The following is a 27,281-nucleotide window of genomic DNA, read 5'->3' as shown; positions in this document are numbered from 1 at the left end:
GTTAAAGTATTGCAACCATTGATACTGTTGGAATCAGTAGTGCGTACTATTGAACAGAATATGGAGGAATGTCCAGCAGGGGCCATTGGAGGAGATGTGTTTAGGTCAGGAATTTCCCGATTAGTTCGACTGGAGACTTCCTGTTCCGTTGAGCATGCATCCTCCCTGCCCACCTCCATAACAGAAATATATACTGGTACAGATTGAAAACTATTTAATGTCTGGAATGTTTTTTGTTTAAACTTTTGAAGCAGTTTCCCATCTTGTCAAGCCACAAAGGTGCTGTCATTTATTGATCTGAACCCCTCCCCATTAGAAAGGGTTACAGTTGCACTGGGTCTTTTTCTGTGCAGTACGTTACTGATATGTACATGTACTCTTTGTGCTTTCTTTGCCCTCTTAGACAGCTGGTGTCTTATAGGCCAGGTAACAAATCTCACATTTAGTTGCCCACACTGTTCCTTTCCCCAAAGCAGCAAGGGAAGCAGAGTATTTGACCTAAATTCTGCAACTCCCTGAGATATTTGGTTGCAAGTTGTTCAGAATGTTTCTGACTGGTTGCCAAATAATATTTGTGGTGCTTCTCAGCATGCACAGGTATATGAAGCATGTGTGTGTGTGTGTGTGGAGGTCTACACATCTCAAAATGCTTGGCTGCCTTTCCTGTGTTATTTAAAACAGACACTTTAAATATCATGAACTTTAATGATGAGCGAAGAGGTTGGCTCATCAGCCAGGAGTTTCGTTGTATTTATTTCGGTTTGTCAGTCAGTTCCAAGTCTAATGCCCTTTCTTCTCCCTGGTATTTCTCCCAGCTGAATGAAATGTGTAACATTCTTGAAATATCAAGCTGCAGGGAAGCCAAATGTTGGAAGGGGAGGGAGTGCTGCTTCAGAGTATCTCTGGCTTAACACTATTTGAGGGTAAGGTAAAGGTAAAGGTGTCCCCTGTGCAAGCACCGGGTCATGTCTGACCCTTGAGATGACGCCCTCTAGCGTTTTCATGGCAGACTCAATACGGGGTGGTTTGCCAGTGCCTTCCCCAGTCATTACCGTTTACCCCCCAGCAAACAAGCTGGGTCCTCATTTTACCGACCTCAGAAGGCTGGAAGGCTGAGTCAACCTTGAGCCGGCTGATGGGATCGAACTCCCAGCCTCATGGGCATAGCTTCAGACTGCGTGTCTGCTGCATTACCACTCTGCGCCACAAGAGGCTCTTTATTTGAGGGTAGTTGACCACAATTTAGTAAAAATACAGACCACCACGTGTGTTTCTACTGCACTGAGACATCAGAGAACACATTCCGTAGTCTACCTAATGGACTCTTTTGCTGGTGCATTGGTTTTAGCCAGGGGTAGTCAAACTGCGGCCCTCCAGATGTCCATGGACTACAATTCCCAGGAGCCCCTGCCAGCATTCGCTGGCAGGGGGCTCCTGGGAATTGTAGTCCATGGACATCTGGAGGGCCGCAGTTTGACTACCTCTGGTTTTAGCCATCGGTCCTCAATCGATACTGCAACTGAATTCTGGGTCGCTGAAAAAATTTATCCGTCTGTTGCTGTAGTGTGCCATTTGATTACTATTGGGATCTTTATACATTGTTTAATGCTTTGTCTCGTGGCTTGTATTCATTGTTTTATGCATGGTTTGATCTTATATGGAAATGACCTTAAACACCAATTCAGGCATGTGGCACATTTCTCCATCTTTTCAATCCCATTCTTCCTCTTCAAGGAAGTTCTGAACAGATGACATGGGCCTCTGTTTGCCATGCTCTCATATCAATGTAGCAAAAGTTGATTTAGCTGTGTATGGGAATTTGAACTCAGGCTGAACTGAGACCATTGCTCTGACAACATCATGGTCTATATCCAGCCTTTCCTAAACTGTTCATGGAGGTGTCATCATAGAATCAGAGAAATGGAAGGCACTTTCAGGGTCATCTAGTCCAATCCCCTGCACTATGCAGGAACTCACAACTACCTGCCCACCCACAGTGACCCCAATTTCATGCCCAAGTGATTCTTCCGCCAAAAGTATCCAGAATCCAGGCTGGCCTGGAGGAAATTCACCTACCAACCCCACAGCAGCAATTAGCAATTCCCTGGGCATGCAAGAAAGGGCCACAAGAGACAAACACGGGTGTATCCCTTCCTGCCCACCCACTCACAATCTGTTTAGGTTGATAAAATCAGCATTTCTCTCAGATGAGTATTTAGGCTATGCTTATAAACTTCCAGAGAAGGAGAACCCACCACCTCCCAAATAAGCCTGTTCCACTGATGAACCACTCTAACTGTCAGGAACGTCTTCTGGATGTTTAATCAAAAATTTCTTTTGAATGAGTTTCAATTCATTGGCTCTGTTCTGACCCTCTGGTGCAACAGAAAACAATTCTGCTCCACCTTCTCTGTGACAGCCCCTCAAGTGTTTTAAGATGGTTATCATATCACCTCTTAGTCATCTCCTCTCCAGGATAAACGGACCAAGCTTGAGATCCTTGTTCAGAAACTTGTTATCCTTTGTATGGACAGTTGCCATTTTTCCTGTAAAAACATGTAGAATTTTTTTGCTGTGTCTCTGGTGCTTGTTTGCTGTTCCTGTGAATTATGCTATTCCTGTGAATGGAGCAGCATAGCTGCCTCTTGTGAATTTATACTCCCCCCCCACTCTATGAATCAAATGTTTATCTATTATGCCCATCCCCTGGGGAGCTCAGGATACCACACTTTGACCGTTTACGCACTGGGAACTTCTGCCCCAGCTCCCGTGCAGGAGCACAAATCAGGGGCGGATGAGGTGCACTGGGCCAAATGCTCCCCCGTGTGGGTGCAGGAAGAGGTGGGACAACCTGCTACGACTAAAACTTCAGTCTGCAGCCCGGCATGAAACCTCCAGTGCATAAACGGTCTTTGTTTCTCCTGCTCCTCCATTTTATCAGTCTGGCCTGTGGTCACCCTGTGAGCTTCCATGACAAAGCGAACAATTCAACCTGGGTCATAAGAGTTCCTAATCTGATACTCTGACCATATTAAGCTTTGCAAACAAATCTTCTACATTCCTGTTAATAGGCAAAAGCACAATATCCAATTATCATGTAACAGGTTGAGGAACAACAGCCATGTCTTTGTCCACTCCCCCCCCCCTTCCCCTACCAACATATTTTGGCTTTAGCTAGCACCTGGCTTTCTCATTGCTCTCCTAGCAGTATTCGGAGAGTATTGATGAGTTTCCCCATGTTCTGCTAAATATTCTTTGGACTGCAGGACCAGTTTTATTGGAGGAATAAATAATTAACTAACGAGTACAGCACTAGTTTCCCCCCAGTTCTGTGAACCAGACAGGCTTCCATTTCCAGCACTGTCTTACATTTTTGACAACCATTATCACTTCCAAAGGATCCCCAGGTCCCACTCAGAAGTTATTGGGCTCAGTTCCTAATGGATCCTGTGCTATGGCCTACTTCATTGAATGCTTAATGCCAGCCTTGTCTGTACTATGGTGAAGAAAATGAATGGCAAGAGTGTTCCAGTGTATGTGGCAGGGCGGCATGCAAAAGGGGCAGAACCTGGCTAATTTCAATGTGCTTCATCATTGAGGAAATTGAGATTTCTACCTAAGTTTAGTTAGTTAGTTTTATTACGGTCATAGACCAGCATAAGATGATACAGAAACATCCATTAAAACCAGGAATTAAAACATCTTAATAGATAACAATAGAGAATAGAATAAGCTGTCCAGTTCACTTAAAACAGACCATTCTATTACGAATTTTGATCGCTGCTGTGCAGAACTTGGCAACTCTATAAGTTGTGTTATTTTCTATATCTGCAAGCAGCAGAGAAATGTAAAATTCTTCTGAGTGCCCTGGGAATCTGCCTAGCAGCGGAAGAATTAGACTAGTTCGAATCTCATTATAGAATCGACATTGAAAGAGAACATGTTCTATGGTTTCTACATGTCCAGAGCCACAGGTGCATTTCCTTTCAGTATAGGGTATTTTCCTATATCTTCCTTTTAATACCGCCGAAGGGAAGGCATCACAGCATGCCAAAGTGAAGACCGTCCTATGACTAGGTACTTCAAGCTTGGCCAAATATGTCATAGCAAAAGATGAATATCTATTGGGTTCACTAATAATGAAAGATGGGTTATTAGCTAGGTCCTGTTGGCGTTCTATGTCAGTCAATCTCTGCTTAACAACTTCTTTGGCCTGATCATATCCCATGCTCAGTAGGAACTCAGGAGAGAACCCCAAGCGTGTGATTTTAGCTCTGATGTTTCGTTGCCATGACGATTGATAGCCATCCTCAGTTGTTAGTGGGGCAAGGCCACGAGGGAAAAAGGACAGTCTAAGCCAGTAATTTAAAGCAGTCAGCCATACTCTACCTAAATTTATATATCTTCCTCTAAGCATTTTGATTCTTAAAAAAAATATTCCTGGTTCCATATTGCATGTTATAAACAGAATTTTTTTAAAAACATAGCGTCCATATTTTGATTTTGTTTTTTTTTAAAAAGGTTCAGATTACATTATCAAGACTGACTTTTGAGCTGTAGGGGAGAAAGGCCATTTTGTGTAAGCACATGCCCTTTTGATGTGAATAATCCTACTTCATTTTAAATGACAAAGAGTGAAGATATGCACACCTGACCTATGAAGTATAAATATAAAATAGTTGTTGAAGAGCAGGAGCGTTTCAGAGACTCTTGCGATCATCGGCTTTTCTCATCCTGGGGGGTTATGTTGTATTCCTTCCCAAGGAAGGCTCTCTGCTGCAAGAATTAAAACAGCTGGCTCCCACCCTACAGTTTTCCTACTATTGTCTTATGCCAGTGGTTCTCAATCTGGGGGTCGGGACCCCTTTGGGTGTTGAATGACCCTTTCACAGGGGTTGTGGCAGGGCAAGCAGCTTGGCCAGGGGGGGCGCCATCCACACAACAGCCTTGCAGGGATCGAGATAGAGCGTTCGTCTGTCTGTAACACTGGAAAAGAGCGAGATTAGCATGGTGGGACAAGAGGCAGAACTGAACTGAGAAACTCTGGGGAGAAAACAATTTATATACAACCATGAACAATGGATCTTCATGCCATTGGTCAGTTTCAGTTTAATTTCTATGAAAGAACACTTGCATAATTTTACGGTTGGGGGTCACCACAACATGAGGAACTGTAGTAAAGGGTCACGGCATTAGGACTGCTTGGACATTAGGACAAAGTCTGTTGACTACGACCTGGAGTTGCCTGGGATAGACAGGAGAATAGCCTGCAGGCTATTCAGTCAGCTGTGTGGACAACTGAAAGCAGAAGTATCACTGCAAGGTAGCTAGCAGAAGGACAGATAACGCCAAGGCAGGCAGCATTCCAAGAACTTGAACCCTGCGGTTGAGGAATTGATTCTTTTGAAATGACCGTCTCTCTAGTCTGGATTCCAGCCCTGCTCCAGCTCTCTGTGGTTTCCTGGAAGATGTTTTGTTTGTTTTTTGGATATTTCAGGCTAGGCAGACTGGATTAATGTAACATCCTATGAGGTTCAAAGGAATGTTCCACAAAGAAGTCGATTTATCTGTTAGGATGCTATGGGCTACTACTCATCTCTAGGTCTGGGTCCAATGTTGCTGTGTTTTTTTTCTTCCCTGTTCCTTCCTGAGGTGAGCTGTAGAGGCCTAAGAGCCAGCCCAAGGAACAGGTTTGGTCTTCCGAATTGGTATTTTGGTTTTTGTTGGGGAGGGGAGGCAAAAATAATTTCTTCCCACCTCCAAGTCAGTGTCTAGTTTTTCAGATATGAACCATCATGGCATTATTAAGAAGGCAAGCTCTGGACAGTAAGAAATAGTTTAAAATATTTTGCAGTAAGTTGGTTTCCCACTTCAAGACTGTACCAGTTTTTTTTTTCTCCCTTTGCTTTCAGAATTACGGCTTGGAGACAGAGAACCTGCGAACGCTCTCTCACAAGTTGAACGCCTCAGCCAAAAACCTTCAGAACTTCATAACGGGTAGAAGGAGGAGTGGCCATTACGACGGCAGGGCCTCCCGAAGACTGCCAAATGATTTTCTTACCTCTGTCGTTGACCTGATTGGTGCTGCCAAGAACTTGCTTGCCTGGCTGGATAGGTAATTTAATTTTTAACCTTTTTGAGATATTAAATTTCCCCTCTCGCTGCAACGTTCATTTGTTGTAAATGTGTCCTCATATGAGATGACAACGAACAAGGTGTACTGTAGGAGTGGGTTGTAAAATCTGGAATACGTTTCTCACAATCAAAGGCTCCTTGAAATTAGGGTGGGGGCAAAAATTTACTTGTTTCAGTTTTGGGAAGAAACAAGCAGTTTGAATGGGGATGGGAAGCTAAGACCATACAGATGGTAGTCCTCTTTATCTTGTCTCCTTGGCTCCATTATTTTCTTGGCTGCTGTTTCCTTCCCTACCCCTTTTTCCTAATTCATAGAATCATCGAATCATGGAATAATAGAGTTGGAAGGGACCTCATGGGTCATCTAGTCAAACCCCCTGCACTATTTAGGACACACACACAATCCTATCGCTCCTCCACTGTAACCTGCCACCCCCTTGAGCCATGGCCTTCTCTTAAGCCAAAGATGGATTGAGAATGGAATGTTGACAGCCAGCGTGGTGTAGAGGTTGAGAGTGGCAGCTTCTAATGCAGAGAGCCAGGTTTGATTCCCCTGCTCCTCCACATGCAGCCAGCTGGGTGACCTTGCTAGAGCAGTTCTCTCAAAGCTCCTGTTAGAGCAGCTCTCTCAAAGCTCTTTAAGTCCCACCTATCTCACAGGGTGTCTGTTGTGGGGAGAGGAAGGAAAGTGGGACATAAAAAACAAGTCTTCTTATCATAAAGCCTTGTGTGAAATGTTGGCTGCCAGCAAATAGAAGTGCAACAAATTATATTTGTGCTTTGTAACCTGGCCAAATGAGGTTAATTGAGGACAAGTGAAGGGAATTAGTTTTTTTTTGGGGGGGGGGGAGGGAGAGTAAAGAATGCTAAAAAGGGAAAGCCTTTTTTTTTTCTTTGCCAAAAAAATGCTTCCCAAAATCGGGGAAGTAGTGTCAGTTCCACCCTGCCTGAGAGGAATACAGCCCTACCTGCAGCAGACAGATCTGCATGTCATGGAAAGGTGACTCTGAGGGGATGGTTTTATCTGTTGTTCAACAGGGCTGATAAGAGGTAATTGAGCACAGAAGCTGAATGGTCGTTTATCAATTTGGAAAAAACAAGTTTTTTTTCTTGGTCAGGGCAGCCATAAATTTTAGGTTGGGCCTTTCTTTCCTGCCTCTGTCTCTTACAACTCTAGAGAATTTTGTAAGCTTCAAGAGGACTCTGGCATAGATCTTTGCCAGCCAAGCTGAGCGAGATTCTCAATCCAATTTTGGCTGCAAGTGGAGAGATGTTGTTTTTGAATTCTCTGCTACATTAAAAACAACAACAACCTCATGACTAAAGAAAACAAACCTGTCGGAACCAGTCTGTAGCTCAGTGATATGACCCTGATCTATATTAAGGACCTAACTGCATGTTACAAAGCACTCATGACCCTCATATGTCTACTGCAAGTCTGGTCAAGAGAGGGGTGCTCTCTCTCCATGTTTTTGCCCTGCCCCACAATGCCCCTTGGGAACAGCTGCTTGCCCCATTCAGGAAACTTGTAAGTGTTGATGGGCAAGTAGTAGCTCCTGGGCTATTTCAGATCAGGACAATAGCATAGGATGAAGTTGCAGGCATAGAGTTGGCAGCTCCAAATTCCTGGAGATTTGGAAGTGGGGGTGAAGCCTGAGGATGACAGAATTTGTGGAGAGAGAAGGACTTCAATGCCATAGAGTCCACCTTCCAAAGGGGCCATTTTCTAGTCTTCTAGAGAAAAAGGGTCATTTTCCTTTTGGGCTATGAACAGTCGGATATCAACACCACATAAAGGTTTTAGAAAGAGATGATCTATGGACATCCATTGATCATCGTCTGCTTTTGGGGAATATGAACAGTGCAGTTTCATTGTGATGTGTTTGTCAGTTTTGCAGGCATTTTGAATGAGACTGCCCATAACTTTTTAAATTCCTTCTTGATAGGTCTCCGTTTGTCAGTGTGACAGAATACTCTCTGCTGAAAAATAACATTGTTCAACTGTGCCTGGAACTAACAACCATAGTGCAACAGGTAAGAGTTAATCTTACATGAAGTTACTCCTAAAATTTGTCTCCCATAAGGGAGAAGCACATTGATCGCTTCCTGGCTGGATCTCATCTGAGAGCTGCAGAGAAAAGCCATCTGTCTTGTTAGCGAAAATAAACATCCAAGTTCTTCAGCACGCAAACCCAACTTTCAGTGAGGTCAAGGAGAGCCACCTGGTCCAATCTGGCCAATTGATCATAGAATGCTTCAAGGATAGGTAGCTGGTCTTTCTGGGGCTGAATTCTCCCCTTTGGCCAGAGTTCGATGATGACTGCCAGAATAAATCCCTTCAGGTCTCTACCTAAAGAAGCACTGTGAATGTGACCCCAAACACTTCCATCCTATCCAAACCTCAATATTTCCCAGAACTCCTAGCCTTTTGGGTCTTCTGCATCCAACATAAAGGCATACTATGTCAGAGCACCTCCCTTGCTAGATCAGACCACGGGCTAGGCATGTGCAAGAAGAAGAATATTGGTATTTGCCAATATTTCCAAATACCAGTACCAGTATTGGTATTCTGATTCGTCAGTATTCGGGAATACCGAATATTTTTGACTCCATTATACCCTATGGGGTCATTCAAGTCAATGGTAAATCTAGCTTGAGTCTATTCAGTGGTCTAGTGGGGACATCAGTTTGAGGTAAAGAAAAACAAATCTGTAGCATAGCTGTTGGAACCTCTCCTCAAAGAACCCCCAAGTTTTAAAAAGATTGGATCAGGGGGTGCAATTACATGTGCAATCAAAGAAGGTGCTCTCTTCCGCCATTGTTTCCAGTGGGGGAGAATAGCTAGGCTGTAGTATAAGCCCAGCAGAATGTCCCAGAGTGAAATCTGCAGTGGAATTTTTTGCAAGGATAGTCCAGCAGCAGGACCAGTGCCATCCTGCCCAGAAAAAACCCAACAGGACTGAGTTCACATCTGAGAAAGTGAGGAGTACAAACTGAGGAGGAGGGGGCATTTCTGCACTATTGCACTTGTTCTGCTATAGGTTATAACAGAGCTGAAAATATTTGCTTTTCCCGAATATTTTCAGGTTTTTTGGTATTGACTATATCAGTACCAAATACAGATTGGAGAATCTGTTTTTGGTATAGAAAATATCAAAACATATCAACAAGGATATTGTTCAGTATTTTTTTTGGGGGGTGGGGGCTATGAAACTGAATATAGATCTCTTATAGCAGGGGTAGTCAAACTGCGGCCCTCCAGATGTCCATGGACTACAATTCCCAGAAGCCCCTGCCAGCATTCGCTGGCAGGGGGTTCCTGGGAATTGTAGTCCATGGACATCTGGAGGGCCGCAGTTTGACTACCCCTGTCTTATAGGGACAATCTAGTCCAACTTTCTATTTCTAACCATGCCGTGTGCAAGTATCACAAACAGGGTACAAAGATTATGGTCGTTTGTTTGTTTTTAATCATGGAAACATGTGGAAAGTCTCTTCTTTTATTCTTGTTAAACCTTGTAAAAAACAGGGGCAGAGTTTCTGAACTAAGTCTGTTTCGTGCTCTGTTTGGTGTTCTTCATCAGACAAAGTATTATATGGTTAATCATTCCACAAAGGGAATCTTTCCCACTAATACGTGACCTGAGGAATCTCACTTGCCGTAGCACAGCGGTCCCCAACCTGCGGGCTGCGGCCCGGTGCCGGGCTGCGAAGGCCTTGGCACTGGGCCGCAGCTCCCTCTTCCCACCCACCCCCGAAGCGAGAAGCTCACCAGGCCGCGAGCAAATCGGCTGCCAAAGCGGCTGATTAGCTCGTGGCCCGGCAAGCTTCTTGTTTCGGGAGGGGGGGGGGGAAGAGAAGCTTGCCGAGCTGCAAGCTAATCAGCCGCTTTGGCGGGCGATTTGCTGGCAGCCCAGAGGGGCCAGGAGAGGGAGCCGCGGCCACCGGCATGGCAGCGGAGCAAACGCGCATGTGCGGACTGCCGCGCACGTGTGTTTGCACCTGGCAGGGGCGCAAACGCGCGTGCGTGGCAGTCCGCGCATGCACGTTTGCGTTGGGGCTGCCGCGCATGCGCGGGGCCCCAAGCCACCCTCTCCCGCCACTCCGGAGCAGTAGTCCGCGGCAACCGGAAGGTTGCGGACCACTGCCGTAGCATATGCATGTGCTCCTTTTACAAGACTTAACGAGAATAAGAGACCTTTCACAAGTTTCTTTGCATGAACTTTATTTCATGTTTAATGTATAGAGCCAACACAGGTCCTTGTTTGGCTTGCTTCCTGCCCTGTGTTCTCCATGATTTTGGCTGCTGTGAATATTAACAGTCATGACCTGTCCTCTAGGAATGTTCTTAATCCAGTTTTCTAAGAGATAATGGTCAACCCAGGTAAGAAGCTGGAGGTTGCATGTATGAAGCCCATAAACAGTTTTAATGGTCCAGGGGTAGCCATTTGGATCAGGGGGAGGGGGTAGTATAGAAGAGGTATTAACCCTTCCATCCTGATCTCATGTCCCTTGGAACTGCTATTTTGTACCACCATTTGGAAACATGAAGGCATATGGATAAACTTTATGTTTTCAGTATGTAACACACCCCACCTGAAATAGTCCCCTCCTGCACTGGTTGCTGTTAACCAGTTAAAAAGATCGGACCTTCCAGTGTTTGGTTGTTGTTTAACCCTAAGCTAGGTTCCTTCATCTCACTTTGGAGCATTTAATTCTACAGGTTTCTTAGGTACAGTATGAAGAAATGTTTTATCTTGTCTGCCCTGAGTGTACTAATAAATAATTTAATTGGAAGCCACAAGTTGTAACCTAATGGGGGCGGGGGGGCAAATGTAAGTCTGATTTTTGTGCCCCTGGTCATTTTTATAAACCTCAAAATGTACTCTTGTCTAAACATAAATCTTAAGGAAATAGTTCTATTGTTTAATTGTGTGTCCAACTGCCCGAATACCTTGGCTTTCTCCCAAAGTGTTCGGAGACTGCCTTCATCTGTACATCTGGATACAAAGCTCCACCTCACTGAACTCTGGTTTAAATGAAGTGAATGTCGAGAGAAATATACTTTTCTGTTAACGCAGTATGAATCCCAATCAATCTCAGTATGAAAGCTTTGTAAATCAAATCGAAACTGTCGGGATCGTCTGCTTCGGCATGGCCTGTTCTTTAAAATTCATTCATTCCGCTCTACAAAACAGAGGAAACGTTCAGGGCCACTCCTTAACCAAAGCCCTTTATACTTTGACCTGAAATAATTAGCTTTGCTTCAAAGGAAGCTCCAGTGGCATTGCGGACATATAAATGGAAGGAATAAGACCCAGGGCTCAGAAGTAGAGCCGGGAGCCCAGCTGGGATGGATATTTCTCCTCTCAGTGTTTTGAGAGTTAAATGGAAATTGTGTGTAATAAAACAGCTATTCCATTTTAAATATTTTAAACTAGGAAAGGTCTGGGATTGCCTTGAGGGTTTTGCCAGGGAAACCGTTGGAGTGATTCAGTGTGTGTGTCTCTGTGCTGGCTCTGTAGAAATCAAGAGGGAACTTCAAAGGGGTGCTTGGCCATGACATTTAGACTGAAACTCTTCCGAATTCCTGGGATCTTTACTTGATAAGCCTTTGCATCACTTGTATTACATTTTCCCCTGTTCTATGCAAAGAAGCTGCACCGTTGATTTCCCAATGTAATAGATAAGCCAAAAACGAAATCAAAAGGCCAAAATAATGAGTTTCTCCTCCACTCTTATTATTATTAGGTATAAGAAGTCTATTAATCATTCAACTTCTTATCATAGCTAATAAGAGTGGATGAGAGACTCATAATTTTGGCCTTTTGATTTCATTTTTGGTTTATCTATTGCATTTTTCCTAGCCTTTCTCCATCAGAATGGATGAGATGCACATTTATTATTATTATTATTATTATTATTATTATTATTATTATTATTATTAGTATTATTATTAGTATTATTATTATTATTATTATATTTATACCCCGCCTCCCCCCGAAGGCTCGAGGCGGCTTACATAACCCCATCCCCATAAACCATAAAATAACAATAAGATCCGATAATTTACAATAATGGCAACAACAATGGCTTAATCTGCTCATTTGGTCTCCACATCCTCCTACAGGAGGGGGGTGACACTCTCTACCGCCAGTTTGTGAGCGGGGGGGCTGAAAGGAAGCTCTCAGTATAAACGATTCACATGTGTATATGTCTGTGCACACAAACACACACAAATGTTACAAATCTACTTTTGGTTGGAGTTAGTCCAGGCATAAACATACGGGTGGGTCCAGACTAACTCCTTTGAAGCTTCGTCTCCCATGGCTGCAAGGACTTCTACCTATGAAGTACATTTTGCCCACCTCTCACTATCCATGACTGTCCACAACATTCCCTGGAATCCTGATGGACTGGGAACTCACATGCAGAACCAGCATTCCAGCGGTAATTCCAGGCCCCAAGAAGGTAGGTAGTCATGGTCCACAGGTGGAGGTCCTTGCAGAGGTGCAAGTCCTGGCATTTGGGGACCCAAGCCATTGTTTTTTCCCAGATGAAACATTTCCCAAAGGTTCTGCAGTTTTGAAAGTCAATTCCTAAGTAGGCTGGTTGGTAAGAACCTTGGCTAAGCCGTAAGCTCACTTAGCACTGAGTTTGTGTAAGCTGACCTAGCAGTAAGATCGTTCACTTGACATTCAGAAAGCCCTAAGTTCACTTTCTGATATCTCATCCAGCATCTCTGGTGCTGGAAAAAGTCTTTCTCTGCTTGAGAGCCATCCCTAGCAGGAGGAACTGGTCTTCTGATAGTTGCTCATGGCCTTATTTAATAATGTTTTATTCAGCGCCTCTTCCAAGGATTTCAAGGTGGTATGCAACAAAACAAAATCAGAGTCCAGTGGCACCTTTAAGATCAGCAAAGATTTATTCAAGGTGTGAGCTTTCGAGTGTGCGTATTTCTCCCTTCCTCCACCATAGCCACCCTGTGAGGTACATTAGCTGAGAGACTGGGCCATGTCTGAATTCATACACAGGTGTCCCAGCTCTTAACCTGACATTGTAAACTGTGCCCCTCACCAGCGATGAGAATGTCATCTTTTCAGTGCTGCCTGACCACAGTTCAACCAAAATTAACCAGTCTATTCATAGAATCATAGAGTTGGAAGGGACCTCCAGGGTCATCTAGTCCAGCCACCTGCACAATGCAAGAATGCCCATCCACAGTGACCCCAATTTCCTGTCCAAATGATCCCCATCTGCACATCAAAAAAAAAACCCCAACAGATCAGAAAAAAAATCCCAAATATTTTATAATGTTATGGCTATAATTATGTTTTAGGGCAGATTTTGAGGCTGCCCAAGAAGTAGGTCATTAAAAAAAATTGTCCAAATTGAAGTGTATCTCCCAGATGCCTGCTAATTTCTCAGATGCTGGTATAGATACCGACCAAAGCTGCAAAGGGCCTCATATTAAGCTTGCGATTACACTTATTAATGTATCATCTATTTTCTCTTAAATATTGCTTTTCTCAAGGGGAGGAAAAAAGCCCTGCTCCCGTGCCAGTCAGCACATCCCCAGAGAGCCAAGTTCAACGGCAGAGCCAGACTGCTTTCTAGTTGCTCTGCAATTATGTCTGATCTCTTCCATTTGTAAGAAATATTCTGACATTCCAGCCTAAAGAATGTTTTATATAAAAAAAAAAAAAGCTAAAGAGGGAGCTGAAGGTAAAATCTTGTGGAATGGTTAGGCTCAAAGCAGATCACTTGGCAGGTAGAATGCTTTGGAATAAAGCTCGGGGTGAAGAGCCAGGTTTTTTTCCTCAATATCTGTATTTCCTGCAAAGGCCTTTGATTGGGGGAAAATGTCACATTCGGTTGATGCCTGATAATAGATAGGAGAGAGTCAGCAGTTAAAAAGCGGCTTCTTTTTTCCTCATCTAATGAAAGGAGAGCCAGAGCCAGCGTTGTATAGTGGTTAGGGTGTTAGATGTTGATCAAAGAACTTCCTGTTCAAAATCCCATGAAGGCTCATGAACAAAATGGAGTTTTCTTCTGGGCCTCTCCCTCCTTCTTTTGCATGGCATGCCCATATTGGGAAGGCAGAATTCTTTCTCTCCAGCTAGTTACGACTTCCAAATGGGGCCATCCTTAAAGAGAGGCGTCTGTCTTTCCCAGTGACTGAGATTCTTCACTAGGATTAAATCAACTGTGTTCAGAGCCAGTCCATCTCTGAATGTGAGCTGCCATGGGGCAGCAACTAAAGTGAGTTTTAAGGAAGGAGCCAGCCTGGTATAATGGTTAGAACAGACTTTCTCAAGTTTTGACCATTGAGAAACCCCTGTAACGTTCTTCAGGCTTCGAGAAACCCTAGAAGTAGTGTGATCCTGCAGAATATGATTGGGAAGCAGAGCTTTGTACATGCCCACCCAGGGCCCCTCCCCTTTCTACTCCTCCAGGCCCCCCATTGGCCATTTTGGGAGGGGGGGCTGAAATGACAATATATGGTCATATCACCCAATAAAAGTTTAAGAACTTCTAAAAATAAATATTAAAAATTTAATTCAGTCCCACCCATTCAGGAAACCCTTCCAGGGCCATCAAGAAACTCCAGGGTTTCATGGAACCCTGGTTGAGAAAGCCTGGTTTATAAGGTCTGACTAGGCTCCTGGAATCTGAATCTCTATTTTTATTTATTCTTCGACATTTATAGCCTACCTTTCTGTCCCAAAGACATGCCATAAAAACAAAACCAAGCAAAAGCATATGTAATTGAAACAATTATAACCAATGCTAAAATACAAACACAATCAGTAGGGTGGCTCTCTTTACCTCATGGGCATTATTCCAGCCAGTCATTTGTGATTTACAGGTAATCTACCATTCTGGTTGAAACTGAGTTATTAGCTACAAAGAAGAAGAAGAAAATTGATTTTTATAACCTACTTTTTACTGCCTGAAGCAGACTCAATGTGCCTTATAGTCGCCTTCCCTTTCTTTCCCCTGTGAGGTAGGTGAGAGTGCTCTGAGAGAACTGTAAACAAAACAAATTCTGACAGGACTGCTCTGTAATTTATCAGTTATACAGCATTTCTATGTAATTGCCATAAGCCAAGTCAATCTTAAAGGTTATAAAGGTAAAGGTAAAGGTAAAGGCATCCCCTGTGCAAGCACCAAGTCATGTCTGACCCTTGGGGTGATGCCCTCTGGCGTTTTCTTGGCAGACTCAATACGGGGTGGTTTGCCATTCCCTTCCCCAGTCATTACCGTTTACCCCCCAGCAGCAAGCTGGGTACTCATTTTACCGACCTCGGAAGGATGGAAGGCTGAGTCAACCTTGAGCCGGCTGCTGGGATCGAACTCCCAGCCTCATGGTCAGAGCTTCAGACAGCATGTCGGTGGCCTTATCACCCTGCACCACAAGAGACCCTGTTAGTGGTCATAGTTCCATCCAATTTTGCTAGTAAACTCAATTGAGTAAAAGCCATTGCAATTTTGTACTCAAAAAAATGTGGAAACTGAGCAATCCAAAACTATCACTCCTTTTATTAAAAGACTTCTCTATCAGCTATTGTATTTGGGGTTTTTTTCTCTCTCTCTCCTGGGTTAAGTTTGGTCTTGCCAGCTTGAAACAAGGCAGAAAACTGATACACGTAGCACCCATTTTGTTGATTTGCTTGGGTGACAGTACAGCAAATTGAGAGCTGTCACAGCAGACTTTTAAACATATGTTTGTTTTTATTTTTATCCTAATTAATCCCAAGGGATCAGGGTGTTTTATGGAAATTACATATGCAGCGGATGAGTCAGTGTTCTTCAAAGAGTTTACAATCAGCTTGCAATAAAAATATAAATAGATCCTGGAAGTTAAGTGTGTATGTGTAGATCTGAAGTGATCACATACTTCTGCCTGTAACCTCTCTCAGTCTGCGCTCGGAAGCTGGGGTGAAATACTCTTCTCCAAATTAAAATGAGACGGGGAGGAAGTAGCAAGGTCATTAACCAGTTGGATTGACACAGGAATGTTGCATCAATCTCCGCACTGCCTTTCTGAATCCAAGTGCACCAAAATACCTTTATAGAACCCTAGAAGAAGAAAAAGAAGAGCTGTTTTTTTTGTATTCTTCTTCTCAACAAGAAGAACAGTTATAGCTTTGCTTATATACCTCCTTTCTCCCCAATAACAACCCAAAGCAGCTTGTATCATTGTCCTCGCCTTCATTTTATCCTCATAAAAGCCTTGTGAAGAATTAGGCCAAGAATATGTGACTGGCCCTAAGTCTCCCAGCAAGTTTCCATGGCAAAGTTTGGATTCATACGCAGATACCTCAGATCCTAGTTTGACACTCTAACCAAAACATCATACTGTCTATACCCAAAAGGACATTGTAGGAAATAATTGAGGGGAAAACAGAGACAGGAAATGGATGTTTTTGAAAACTGTGTGGAATTTACATTCATGATCTGCCTCATTTCCAAGGGGCTGAGATCCAGTAATTCTGCTGTAAACCGCCATGAGTCAGCTGGTCTGGGAGTGGCGGTACAGAAATGGAAGGAAGGAAGGAAGGAAGGAAGGAAGGAAGGAAGGAAGGAAGGAAGGAAGGAAGGAAGGAAGGAAGGAAGGAATTTCTTTATCCTCACATTAACCCTGTGTGGTAGGTTAAACTGAGTGGATGATTTGCCCAAGATTACCCAGTTAGCTTCATAGCCGAGGCAGGTTTTGAACCCAGATCTCCCCAGTCTGACTCCAGAAAAGGGGAGGAGAACCATTAAGAGTGTGGTGCAGTGTATAGAATATTGGCTCTGGCTTCAAATCCCATGAGCCTGTCTCAACCAGACATAACTTCCAGAACTTTTACAGGGTAAAACTGTGGCCAGGAGAGGGGGGAATCCATAGTCAGTGCCCTGAATACTTGAGGGCCTGGGTAGGAAAGAAATGTGCTTAAATAAACAAAGCCAGCAAGTGACTATCTATTTTCCTCTCCCAGCGTGAATGAAAACAAATACAATCAGAGCTACATTTCAAGTGAACGCATAATAGATGAAATTGTGGGGGTGCGACATTCGCCATCTCTCCCAGATTCCTGCTAAGTCAAGAACAGTTGCATCAGAAAACATCTCTTTGGGACTGAAATGAAAGCATTAATGCACCTGAACTCTCCTGTCCAATTATTATGTTAATGCACCCAAACCCAAAAAGATAATTCTCCAGACACTTTAGTTGAAAATTGAAAGTTGTTGTTGACTTTATCTCTTCTCATCTCCACTCAACTGCATGTAATTTGGTGGCCGGTGGGAGATTCCCTCCCCACACACCAACACACTTTAGCTTTCTTGACTAGGTTTCACGCAGACAGCGAGATCTGCAAGTGAACAAACAAAGCAAAGCAAATACAATTGACACAGAGATTCCTGTGGGTGACTTCAATCTGATTGTTTTTTTCCGTGAGAGGTAGAGGAAACAAGGAGTTGGGGAAAAATAATATATAAAGCTTTCGAATTACGGTGTTGGAAATGAATGCCGCAAAAGTTACCAACGAGATGGTTTTGGAGAAGAGCAGGCCAGCTGTAGCATTGGAAGGGAAGATGTTACAGCTGAAGCTCACTTACTTTGGACACATCATGCGATCAGACTCGCTAGGAAAATCATTAATGCTCGGCATGGTCAGCGGCAAAAGGAAACGTGGTCGCCAAAGGATCCACTGGCTCGACACGATCAAAGCTGACACGGGGATGACCATGACCCAAGTAAAAGAAGCAGTTAGAGACGGGTGCACGGTGAAGACTTTCCTATAGAATCGCAGAGGGTCGGACATGACTGAATGGATGACATCATCATCATCATCATTATCAAATCTTTCACAAAGATGTTCGCTGGGCATGATACTATGGATAAGAGTGGCAAGCACAGAGGAGCTATGGGCAGGATCTTCCATCTTTCCGCAGGGCCTGCAAAACGTTGGTTGAGGCCGGGTGACACAGAAAATCAGGGCCCCCTATAGGATCGGAGTAGCAGTAGCAGATGTTAACAGTGCCCTCTTTCTCCCTCCCCTCCAATATGTCGGGGTTGGGATAGTTAGTTACTGTTTTCCGCTACATCTTTGTTTTGCGTTGTTGGGTTTTATAGGGGTATTTATTGGGGTTATGTTGTGACTCGCCTCGAGCCTACGGGGAGTGGCGTGTAATAAATACAATAATGACGATGACAACAACAACATCTACAATAATAATAATAATAATAATAATAATAATAATAATAATAATAATAATAATAATTCCCCAGTTTCATGAACACGAGGCTGGAATATCTTCATGCACGGAAGATTCTCACAGCTTGACTGAAACGAATGGACTTTATTTTTTGTTTCCTCGAGCTCCCATTTGGGTTTTGCCTCTCGTGAACCCAACCCTTGACTCGTTTAGTCCTGGCACCCAGTTTTTTTCTGTTCAGTATATTATTTGTCAGTACATCAGCACTGTGCATCTATTCTACTGGTGTACATAAATGCTGCACGTTGTATGTGATGGTGGAAAGTGTTGTCAAATAACAGCTGGCTCATGGTAACTGCACAGGGTTTATAAGGCGAGAGGTTCAGTATTCCTTGAGTGTCTCCCATCCAAGTGCTAACCAGGGATGACCCTACTTAGTTTCCATGATCCTATGAGAGATAGCTGGTACATAAAAACCCATGCAACATGCACAAGGGATAAAAATGAATCTTCAAGGCCCAAGGAGAGAAAAAACTGCCCTGTGTAGAGGGCAGAGACTGAATTGATCTGGGGTTGGAATAAAAGCTCCGTGTAGTTTATACCCTAGCACCATGGACAGGACTTTCCAGGAAATCCCATATCACCTCAAGTCAGAGTCAGTGGCAGGAAACATAAGGGAATAGCAGGTAGAGATGGCAATACTAGAAAAGTCCAGGAAAGGGAATGGAATGGAACCATGCATGAAAGTTCTTTGCAATAGAGTCGGTTCACTCATCTGGCAGGGTGCCAAGGAAGGCTGCCAAGCTCCTATTGCAGGGTAGGAAATTGCTTGTTCTCAGCTTCTGTTTCATGCCACCATCTGTTCCATTGTCTGCGGAAGTGTGCATGCACACAAAAGCTCACACCTTGAATCAATCTTTGTTGGACTCCAATTTGGTTGTGGCTGACTGGAATTCATAACCTTAAAAAAAAAATCACTGTTTGGTGATGGTGTGATGTCACTTCCTGAGAGTGACATCAGTCCTTTCTAGGAATTCCTGGAAACACTATGGTTTTATGACAGAGTTTTATGGAATCCTTGAGAGACATGACCTCACTTCTGGTGTTTTCTCAAAAGTCATGTCACACTATTGCTGACAGTGCCTTCTCTGTCTGTGGGGAGTGCCTGTGGGGAAAGGAATGGGAAGGCGACTGTAAGCTGCTTTGAGCCTCCTTCGGGTAGGGAAAAGCAGCATATAAGAACCAACTCTTCTTCTTCTTCCCACCCACCCCTATCCCAGTCTCCCATTGGCTGTCATGCTGAAATAAATATTAAAATCAAATGACTTGCTTGATGTGTGGCGATGATTTTGAGCTCTAGGGGAGGTCTTTTTAGTTGCATCAGATCCTACTTCCCCACATTTTAAACAAGCAAATAAAAAAGCAAACACATGCACAGCATCCTTTGTGTGTTGTCAGGAGTTCTGCTGGAGCCCAGCCATTGTAATTAGGTCTCACAATGTGTTTGTGGCTATTTGCAATCCTAATAACTTTTACAAGGGAACAAAGCTGACAGTGCTTCTCTTTTCTATGCTCTGGAGTTGCCAAATAAGCCTGCATTTTGCTTGTTCTGTGGGTTATTTTTTTTTAAGTGTCTTAACAAGAAATATGGTTTAAAAGATTCCTCCCCTAACACTGTAACTAGTGTTTGTGGCAAGATGGAAGCTACCACTAGTGTTTTATGATTTAATTTCTTTTTCTCCAGGTGATGCAAAAAAGATAGTATATTGCACCCAACCTCAGACATGCTAAACGTGTGCAGTAGTGCATAGCTGGGATCATTTTATTTATTTCTTAGACTTATACATATGCTTTTTGTCCTCATCCAAGACCGGCCTGAACTGATCAGGGGCTGTTAGGGACTCCCTTCATAGCAGGCCTGCAGGGAGGATGAGGGTAGGGAATCTTGAGCAAGAGAAGAAATTGGTCTGAAGAGAGGAGATTCCACCAACTGGAGGCTTTGGAACCTTCAGCATTTTGTCAGAGTCAATGATCACGATTTTATGTGTATATACTAGAATTAAAGCCCATTGTAGCTGATATAGTGGGCACTAGCTGGGGGAGGGGGGAAAATAGCAAAGAGAGAGGGAAGTAGAAAGGAAGAGAGTGATTAAGATAGAGAGAGCTTGGCATTGGAAAGAGGAAGGGAAGGGGTTGTCCAGTCTGTAAGGGCATGAGGCTGAATATGTGTGTTGTGTGGGGGTTGTGGTGGTGTGGTGACAAATGGGGGAGTGAGATATACAATCAAAGCCTAGTTCAGTGAAGATAACTGTAGATGTGAACACTGCAAATTTAAAGGGAATGGTGCATATGCAGGAAAAAGAGAGCCAGTTTGGTGTAGTGGTTAGGAGTGCGGACTTCTAATCTGGCATGCCGGGTTCGATTCTGCGCTCCCCCACATGCAACCAGCTGGGTGACCTTGGGCTCCCCACAGTACTGATAAAACTGTTCTGACCAGGCAGTGATATCAGGGCTCTCTCAGCCTCATCCACCCCACAGTGTGTCTGTTGTGGGGAGAGGAATGGGAAGGTGACTGTAAGCCGCTTTGAGCCTCCTTTGGGTAGGGAAAAGCGGCATATAAGAACCAACTCTTCTTCTTCTTCTTCTTCTTCTTCTTCTTCTTCTTCTTCTTCTTCTTCTTCTTCTTCTTCAAATATTAACGTACAGGAAAGTTAAAAAAACAAAGGTCTGGGGTACTCTATGAAGGATTACACTAACACAGATTATGGGAAACGAGCAGGAAGAACTGGAAGTTCTAATAAAGGAAGAGGACTATGCTCTAATACAGTGGTCCCCAACCTTTTTATCACCAGGGACCGACCGGTCAACGCTTGACAATTTTACTGAGGCCCGTGGGGGGGGGGTAGTCTTTTGCCAAGGGATGTCACCACTGCTGCCTGAGCCCCTACTCCACTTGCTTTCCTGCCAGTGTCCCTGACTTCCCATTGCCCACTGGGGGGTGCTACCACCAGAAGCTGTGCAGTGCCACGCCAAGGAGGAGCCCCAGCCATGGTGGCTGCTGGAGAGCACCAAAGGTGAGCTGGCAGCAGAGTGGCAGGGCAGCCCCCAAGGCAGCAGCCAGGGAGGAGGACAAGGAGGAGCCACGGCCTGGTACCGGTCCCTGGACCGGGGATTTCGGACCACTGCTCTAATAGGCTATATATATAGTTTTATGTGAGAAAGCTGAGAGTGTGGGGGAGAAGATGGTGGTGTTGAGGGGGAGTGAGGTGCTATGAGAGAAATCTGTGCTGTGTGTGGAAATTATTAGCCTAAGTTCCAGAATTTATTTAAGGAACTTCAGTAAAAGAACTGTACCTCTCTTAAACCATTATATTTATGAATTTAACAAAAGTTCATTTCAGAACAAAACTGGCTTCTCAATAATCTTTTGTGGTGTAGTATTTATTCTATTTATTTATTTCTAAAAATATATGTGCCATGTTTCTGCCCTCTTTGAGCCATCAAGGCAGCTAACAGTTTAGGAAAAAATCATAATAAAAACACATGATTAAAAGTGTTAAAACCCAACGACATAAGGCAAGAAAGAGGGATCACTGAGGGAATGCTAGTTGAAACAAAAAGGGTCTTTACCCACTGGCAGATGATGAGGGCAGACAACCGTCCCTAGGGAGAGAGTTCCAGAGTTTGGGTACTATGCCTAAGAAGATCCCTTCTCAGGTTGCTATACACCTAATCTCAGAAGATGGGGGGTACCCAGAGCAGGGACCCCCAAGATAACAGTAGTGCTCAGGAAGGTTCATAAGTGAAGAAAACCACAGAGAGGAGAAAAAACCTGAAAAAACAAGAGCAACAACAAAAAAACTGAAAACCAGTTAGGACCCTAAATACTGAATGACTGTACAATCTGAATAATAAATTTATATAAACATTTATTGTGTGCAACTAATTCATTCATTCATTCATTCATTCATTCATTCATTCATTCATTCATTCATAGATTTGGAAGGGATCTCCTGGGTCATCTAGTCCAACCCCATGCACAATGCAGGACACTCACAACCATATCGCTCATCCAGTATCACCTGCCATTCCTTTGAACCTTTACAGAATCAGCCTCTCCGCAAGATGGCAGCCTTTAAAATACTTGAAGATGGTATCTGATCCCCTTTCGGTCATCTCCTTTCCAGGCTAAACAGACCAAGCTCCCCTAACCTTTTCTCATATGTCTGGCTCCCCAAACCCCTCACCAACTTTGTTGCCCTCCTCTGGACACACTCTAGGAAAATCCAGCTGCCAAAGCACATTGAAAGAGCATTATCCTATGTGTGTGAAATGGGCCCTGGTCACAGCTACCCCCAGCATATCCAACTGTAGGCCTGGGTCCAAAGGAATGCCCTAACTAAACACTCTTTCCTTCATGTACTCAGGAACCCAGGTGTTCCTTTGTAAAGTGTGATAGAAAAATAATTTTGTGGCTGCCTCTCTCTCTCTCTCTCTCTCTCTGCCTCCCTCTAACATTTTTCTTTTCAAAATGTTATTTTTTCACAATGTGAATCAGTAATGCAGAAAGGGAAAGTATGCAAATAAGGAGACCCAGGATGCAAATGACCTGAAACTGTTCATGCTCCAATGTTGGCATTAATATTAAAAATTCTTATTTTTAAAACTAGGATTAAGGATAGTTAGAATGCAGAACAGAGAGAAATTCAGAATAAAAGCATGGAAGAGGAGAGCAATCTCCTCTGTAATAATACCTTTCCAAGACTTCACTCTCATCCATCTTCAGGCATGACTGTAAACAAAAGGAAGAAATTTGTCCTGGATGAAGTTTTTAATATAGCCATTAGCTGCTGCTTACATTACAAGAAAATCCTTGACATATAATTTTTTTCTTCCATGTTTTCATTCTCCTTAGTTGGATCCCTCCACCCCTTCGATACATGGGATTAACCTCCTTTACTGGCAGTAGAAGAATCCAGCTAAATTAAATGAGCTATTACTGTACGAAGGTAGCCCCCCCCCCCCCACACACACACACGCACACATACACACACTTACTAAAAGGCACAGAATATCCTTTATTATATTCTTGGAAGTTGTTGTTTGTGGCAGTCTAAAATAGCACGGTTAGAGTAACATGTTCTTTTTCCAATAGTTGTTAAAATAGCTAGGACAAAGAAGATTTATGGAAATATTAAATGCTGTTTTCCCTTCTCTTCCTCCCCCTCCTGTTGTTACAGGATTGCACAGTGTATGAAACAGAAAATAAAATTCTTCATGTGGTAAGTAGACATTACCGCCTCTTCTTATTTATACTTTGCACAACCTTATTCCTTAGGATGGGGATCATGGCTACAGCCCTGCATATGCTTCTTTGAGAGCCGGTCCCATCAAATACCAGGACGCTGCTCATTAAGTTTACATAAGACCTGGCTGCAAGACTCTGTGATGGATTTTGTCACCCCTGTTGACAATAGAATTTTGAATGCAGCTCCCAGAGTGGCAATAAGACGTCAGCTTTGCAAACAAGACCATGCAAGTTCCTGGTTCACAAGGCATCTCTCTGGCTAAATGTCCCAATCCCCCCCCTCCCTTTGGCATGCAGATTTCAAAATGACTATTTGGAAGCATTTTTTTCCAATGCCTTGGAGGGCGCTTAACCCACTTGCTCACTTTCTTTCAAATGCTAATTAAAACAAAGGGATTATCCCAGCCGCTTCCCCTTCTAGAAGCAGGTAATGGCGGTGGGGAAGGGAGAACTTTCCCCCAGAATGTCCTTGGATGCAAAGCAAGAAAGGAGGCTTCTTGTTCCCAGAAGGGCCTGGGAATCCAGGTGGGTATCTCCTGCTGACTGCAGGAAGTAAGGTCTCTTTTGCTTGCTGCCCATGAAAGAGGGAGGTTGCTGTGACTTGAGGGGAGGTAGGCGGCCATCTTGGACCATGCGGCTGCTGGGTGAGATGTTAAAAACGCAATAGTAAGAAGCCCACTCTATTTTTAACACCAGATAGGGCATGTTGTAGCAGAGGGGCAAAGGGATTGCATTTTACCCTATTTATTTTGGATTATTTTGCCTAAATCTGTGCTAAATCTTGTTTGTAAAACTTTTCTTTTAATAAATCTTCCATACATTTGAAAACTGAGCTTCCCTGATCCACAAGGTGCTTCCACAGCTTGAGCACAAAGAAAATGCTCAGATTCATGTCTCCCAAACTGAGGTTTGGATAGATAGAATCAATGAATCATAGAATCATAGAGTTGGAAGGGGCCATATAGGCCATCTAGTCCAACCCCCTGCTCAACACAGGATCAGCCCAAAGCATCCAAGAAATAGATACTTCTCCTGAACATTTCACAGACCTTTGTTTGGCTGGGGATTTTTCTGGCAGCCTTTTTAGTATGGGTGCCCCTCATTCCACCTGAAATGGCTGGAAGCGACGTCAAGACAGCAGATTGTTTCCCTCCCTTTGGAAGGGGGAAATTAGTCCTGCATAATGAAATGGCTCATAACACTGTTGACCTGGCAACTGAGAGGCCCATGGGCCCTGCGCTCAGGCCAAAAGGACAGCAACTGATTTCAGTACCCTGAATTGCTTCCCCCACCACCACCTTTGGAAATTGGAATTATCCAGTTTGTGCCCATCCCTACTAAGGAGTGAGATAACCCTCCCTGTCATGCCCTTCCAAGCCGATTTGAAGCTATTTCAAAATCACTCAGCAATTCAGGCTTAATTTGCTATTGGCTTACCGCCCTGCCACAGCTGCCCCTTCCCATATCCTGCTGAAATTTACCCAACAGCAGCAACGGGGATAAGAGTAGTCTTCATTAAGCAGCTGTCATCAAGACCTTCTGGCTCCTTATTTAAGGACCCATAAAGCTTGAGAAACTACATTTCCCAGGAGTCAGCAAAGGTCCTCAGTCGGTTCAGCAAGAAACTGCACACTGTAGAGAGAGCATTTTAACACACTGGCTTTCCAAATGGACAGTTCTTCCTCATTTAGCCGGTAACCTGAATGCTCGAGTTTCTTTTAGTGGAGCTTATGAAAAGCAAAATGTAAAGCCACGAAATCCTGACATTTCTTTCTGTTCAAGAACCTTATTGACTTTTAGCTTGGATTACTTTTGCACAAATGACATCCTTAGAAATACAACGTAGAAGGGCACTTCAAATGGGCCTATTTTTAAAATGAACTAACATGGCCCTGATTGGAATTAAACCTCAATTTAGCTCTTCTGAAATGATCCCTTGCTGAACTGCGTTTGGTGAAACTTTCCCATTGCTAGTTCTGAGCCTTCCTGGAGAGATGTGAATACTCAAAAGTCAATCTTTCAAGATTAAAGCATTAGTAAACTCCAGTATAAACACAGAACACAATCCTCAAAGAAGTAACTTGTTCCAGAGTAGCCCACATAACCTTTGGATTGCCAGATCTTCAGCTCTCCTCGGTCTTCCAGAGTGTTGGTTTCTTGGCCTCCCTCAACCTCGAGACTCATCCCTTAGTGTTCTCGGCCTCCCACAGTGTTCTTTAGTTCTTTCAAGCCTTCCAGACTATCAGACCACAACTTTACCTTTTGGCCTTTTCAATCTGCTCCCATGGCTGGTTGGTTTGGGTAGCTGCTTATAGTTAGCCCTGGAACTATGTCATCACTTGGGATTTTTGCCCATCCAGCCTCAGAATTTGCCCCTCTAGCCACAAAGGACTGCGGGCACAGAGGCTTCTGGCCTGGGTCTTTTTTGAGTCTGCCTGGCTGGGAGGGGGCGGGTGATGAGGGCATTGTGCTGGCTTGGGCCCTCACAACTACCTGCCTACCCACAGTGACCTCAATTTCATGCCCAAGTGATCCACCAAAAATCTCCAGAATCCAGCGTGGCCTGGAAGGAATTCACCTACCATCCCACAGTAGTGACCAGCAATTCCCTGGATATGCAAGGAAGAACTACAAGACACAAAGACTGGGGCATCCCTTCATGCTTACTGGCTCACAAACTGCCTAATTTCATGAAATTGGAATTTCTGTCAGATGGCTATCTAACTTTTGCTTAAAATCTTCCAAAGAAGGAGAACCCACCACCTCCCGAGGAAGACTCTTCCACTGAGCAACATCAGGAACTATCAGGAACGTCTTCTGGGTGCTTAACTGAAAACTCTTTTCATCTTAAAGTATTTGAAGATGGTTATATCACCTCTTAGTCATCGTCCCTCCAGGCTAAACAGATCAAGTTCCCTCAGTCTTTCCTCATACGACTTGTCTCCAAACCCCTCACCATCTTTGTAGCCCTCTTCTAGACACACTCCAGAGCGGAGTAAAGTGGTAACATCATCTTGCATGATCTGGACACTATACTTCTTTTAATACAGCCCAAAATGCCATTTGCCTTTTTAGCTACTGAGTTGCACTGGTGACTCATGTTCAGTGTATGGTCTACTAAGACCCCAGATCCTTTTCACACATTTCACACATACTACAGCCAAGACAAGTCTCCCCATCTTATAGTGATGCATTTGATTTTTCCTACCTAAGTGTAGAACTTTATATTTTTCACTATCATTTTATTCATTTAGCCCCAATTTCCAGCCTGTCAAGATCATCCTGTATCCTGATTCTGTCTTCTGATGTGTTTGCTACCCCTCCCAGTTAAGTATTATCTGCAAATTTAATAAGACACACTTCTCTTCCTGCATCCAAATCATTTATGAATATGTTGAGTAACACAGGGCCCAGGACAGATCCCTAGGGCACTCCCCTCATCACTCCCCTCCAAGAAGATGATGAACCATTTACAGGCACCCTTTGGGTGTAATCTGACGACCAGTTCTCGATCCACCTAACAGTAATAGTATTCCAACCACATGTTACCAGCTTGCCAATTTATTTATTTATTTATTCATATTTATATACCGCTCTCCCTGAAGGCTCAGGGCAGTTTACATACTGAAAA

At 43.7% G+C, this 27,281-nt stretch overlaps 2 protein-coding genes across 5 annotated transcripts in view; both read left to right on the top strand.

Annotated features, from left to right (window-relative positions):
- Positions 1-27,281, top strand: part of APOOL (apolipoprotein O like) — a 400,760-nt gene that overhangs the window by 127,950 nt on the left and 245,529 nt on the right. The window lies entirely within an intron of this gene.
- The window catches only part of LOC143822809 (connector enhancer of kinase suppressor of ras 2-like), a 415,535-nt gene that overhangs the window by 178,927 nt on the left and 209,327 nt on the right, over positions 1-27,281 (top strand). For all 4 annotated transcript variants that reach the window (XM_077308411.1, XM_077308412.1, XM_077308413.1 and 1 more), the window contains exons 3-5: positions 5,913-6,115; positions 8,082-8,169; positions 23,583-23,624. In XM_077308411.1, coding sequence (XP_077164526.1) covers positions 5,913-6,115; positions 8,082-8,169; positions 23,583-23,624 — 333 coding nt within the window. The remainder of the gene's footprint in view (positions 1-5,912; positions 6,116-8,081; positions 8,170-23,582; positions 23,625-27,281) is intronic.

This window comes from Paroedura picta, chromosome 13 (assembly GCF_049243985.1).
Source record: "Paroedura picta isolate Pp20150507F chromosome 13, Ppicta_v3.0, whole genome shotgun sequence".
NCBI lineage: Eukaryota > Metazoa > Chordata > Lepidosauria > Squamata > Gekkonidae > Paroedura > Paroedura picta.
The sequence above is the reverse complement of the archived record's forward strand: the minus strand, read 5'-3'. Positions and strand labels throughout refer to the sequence as shown.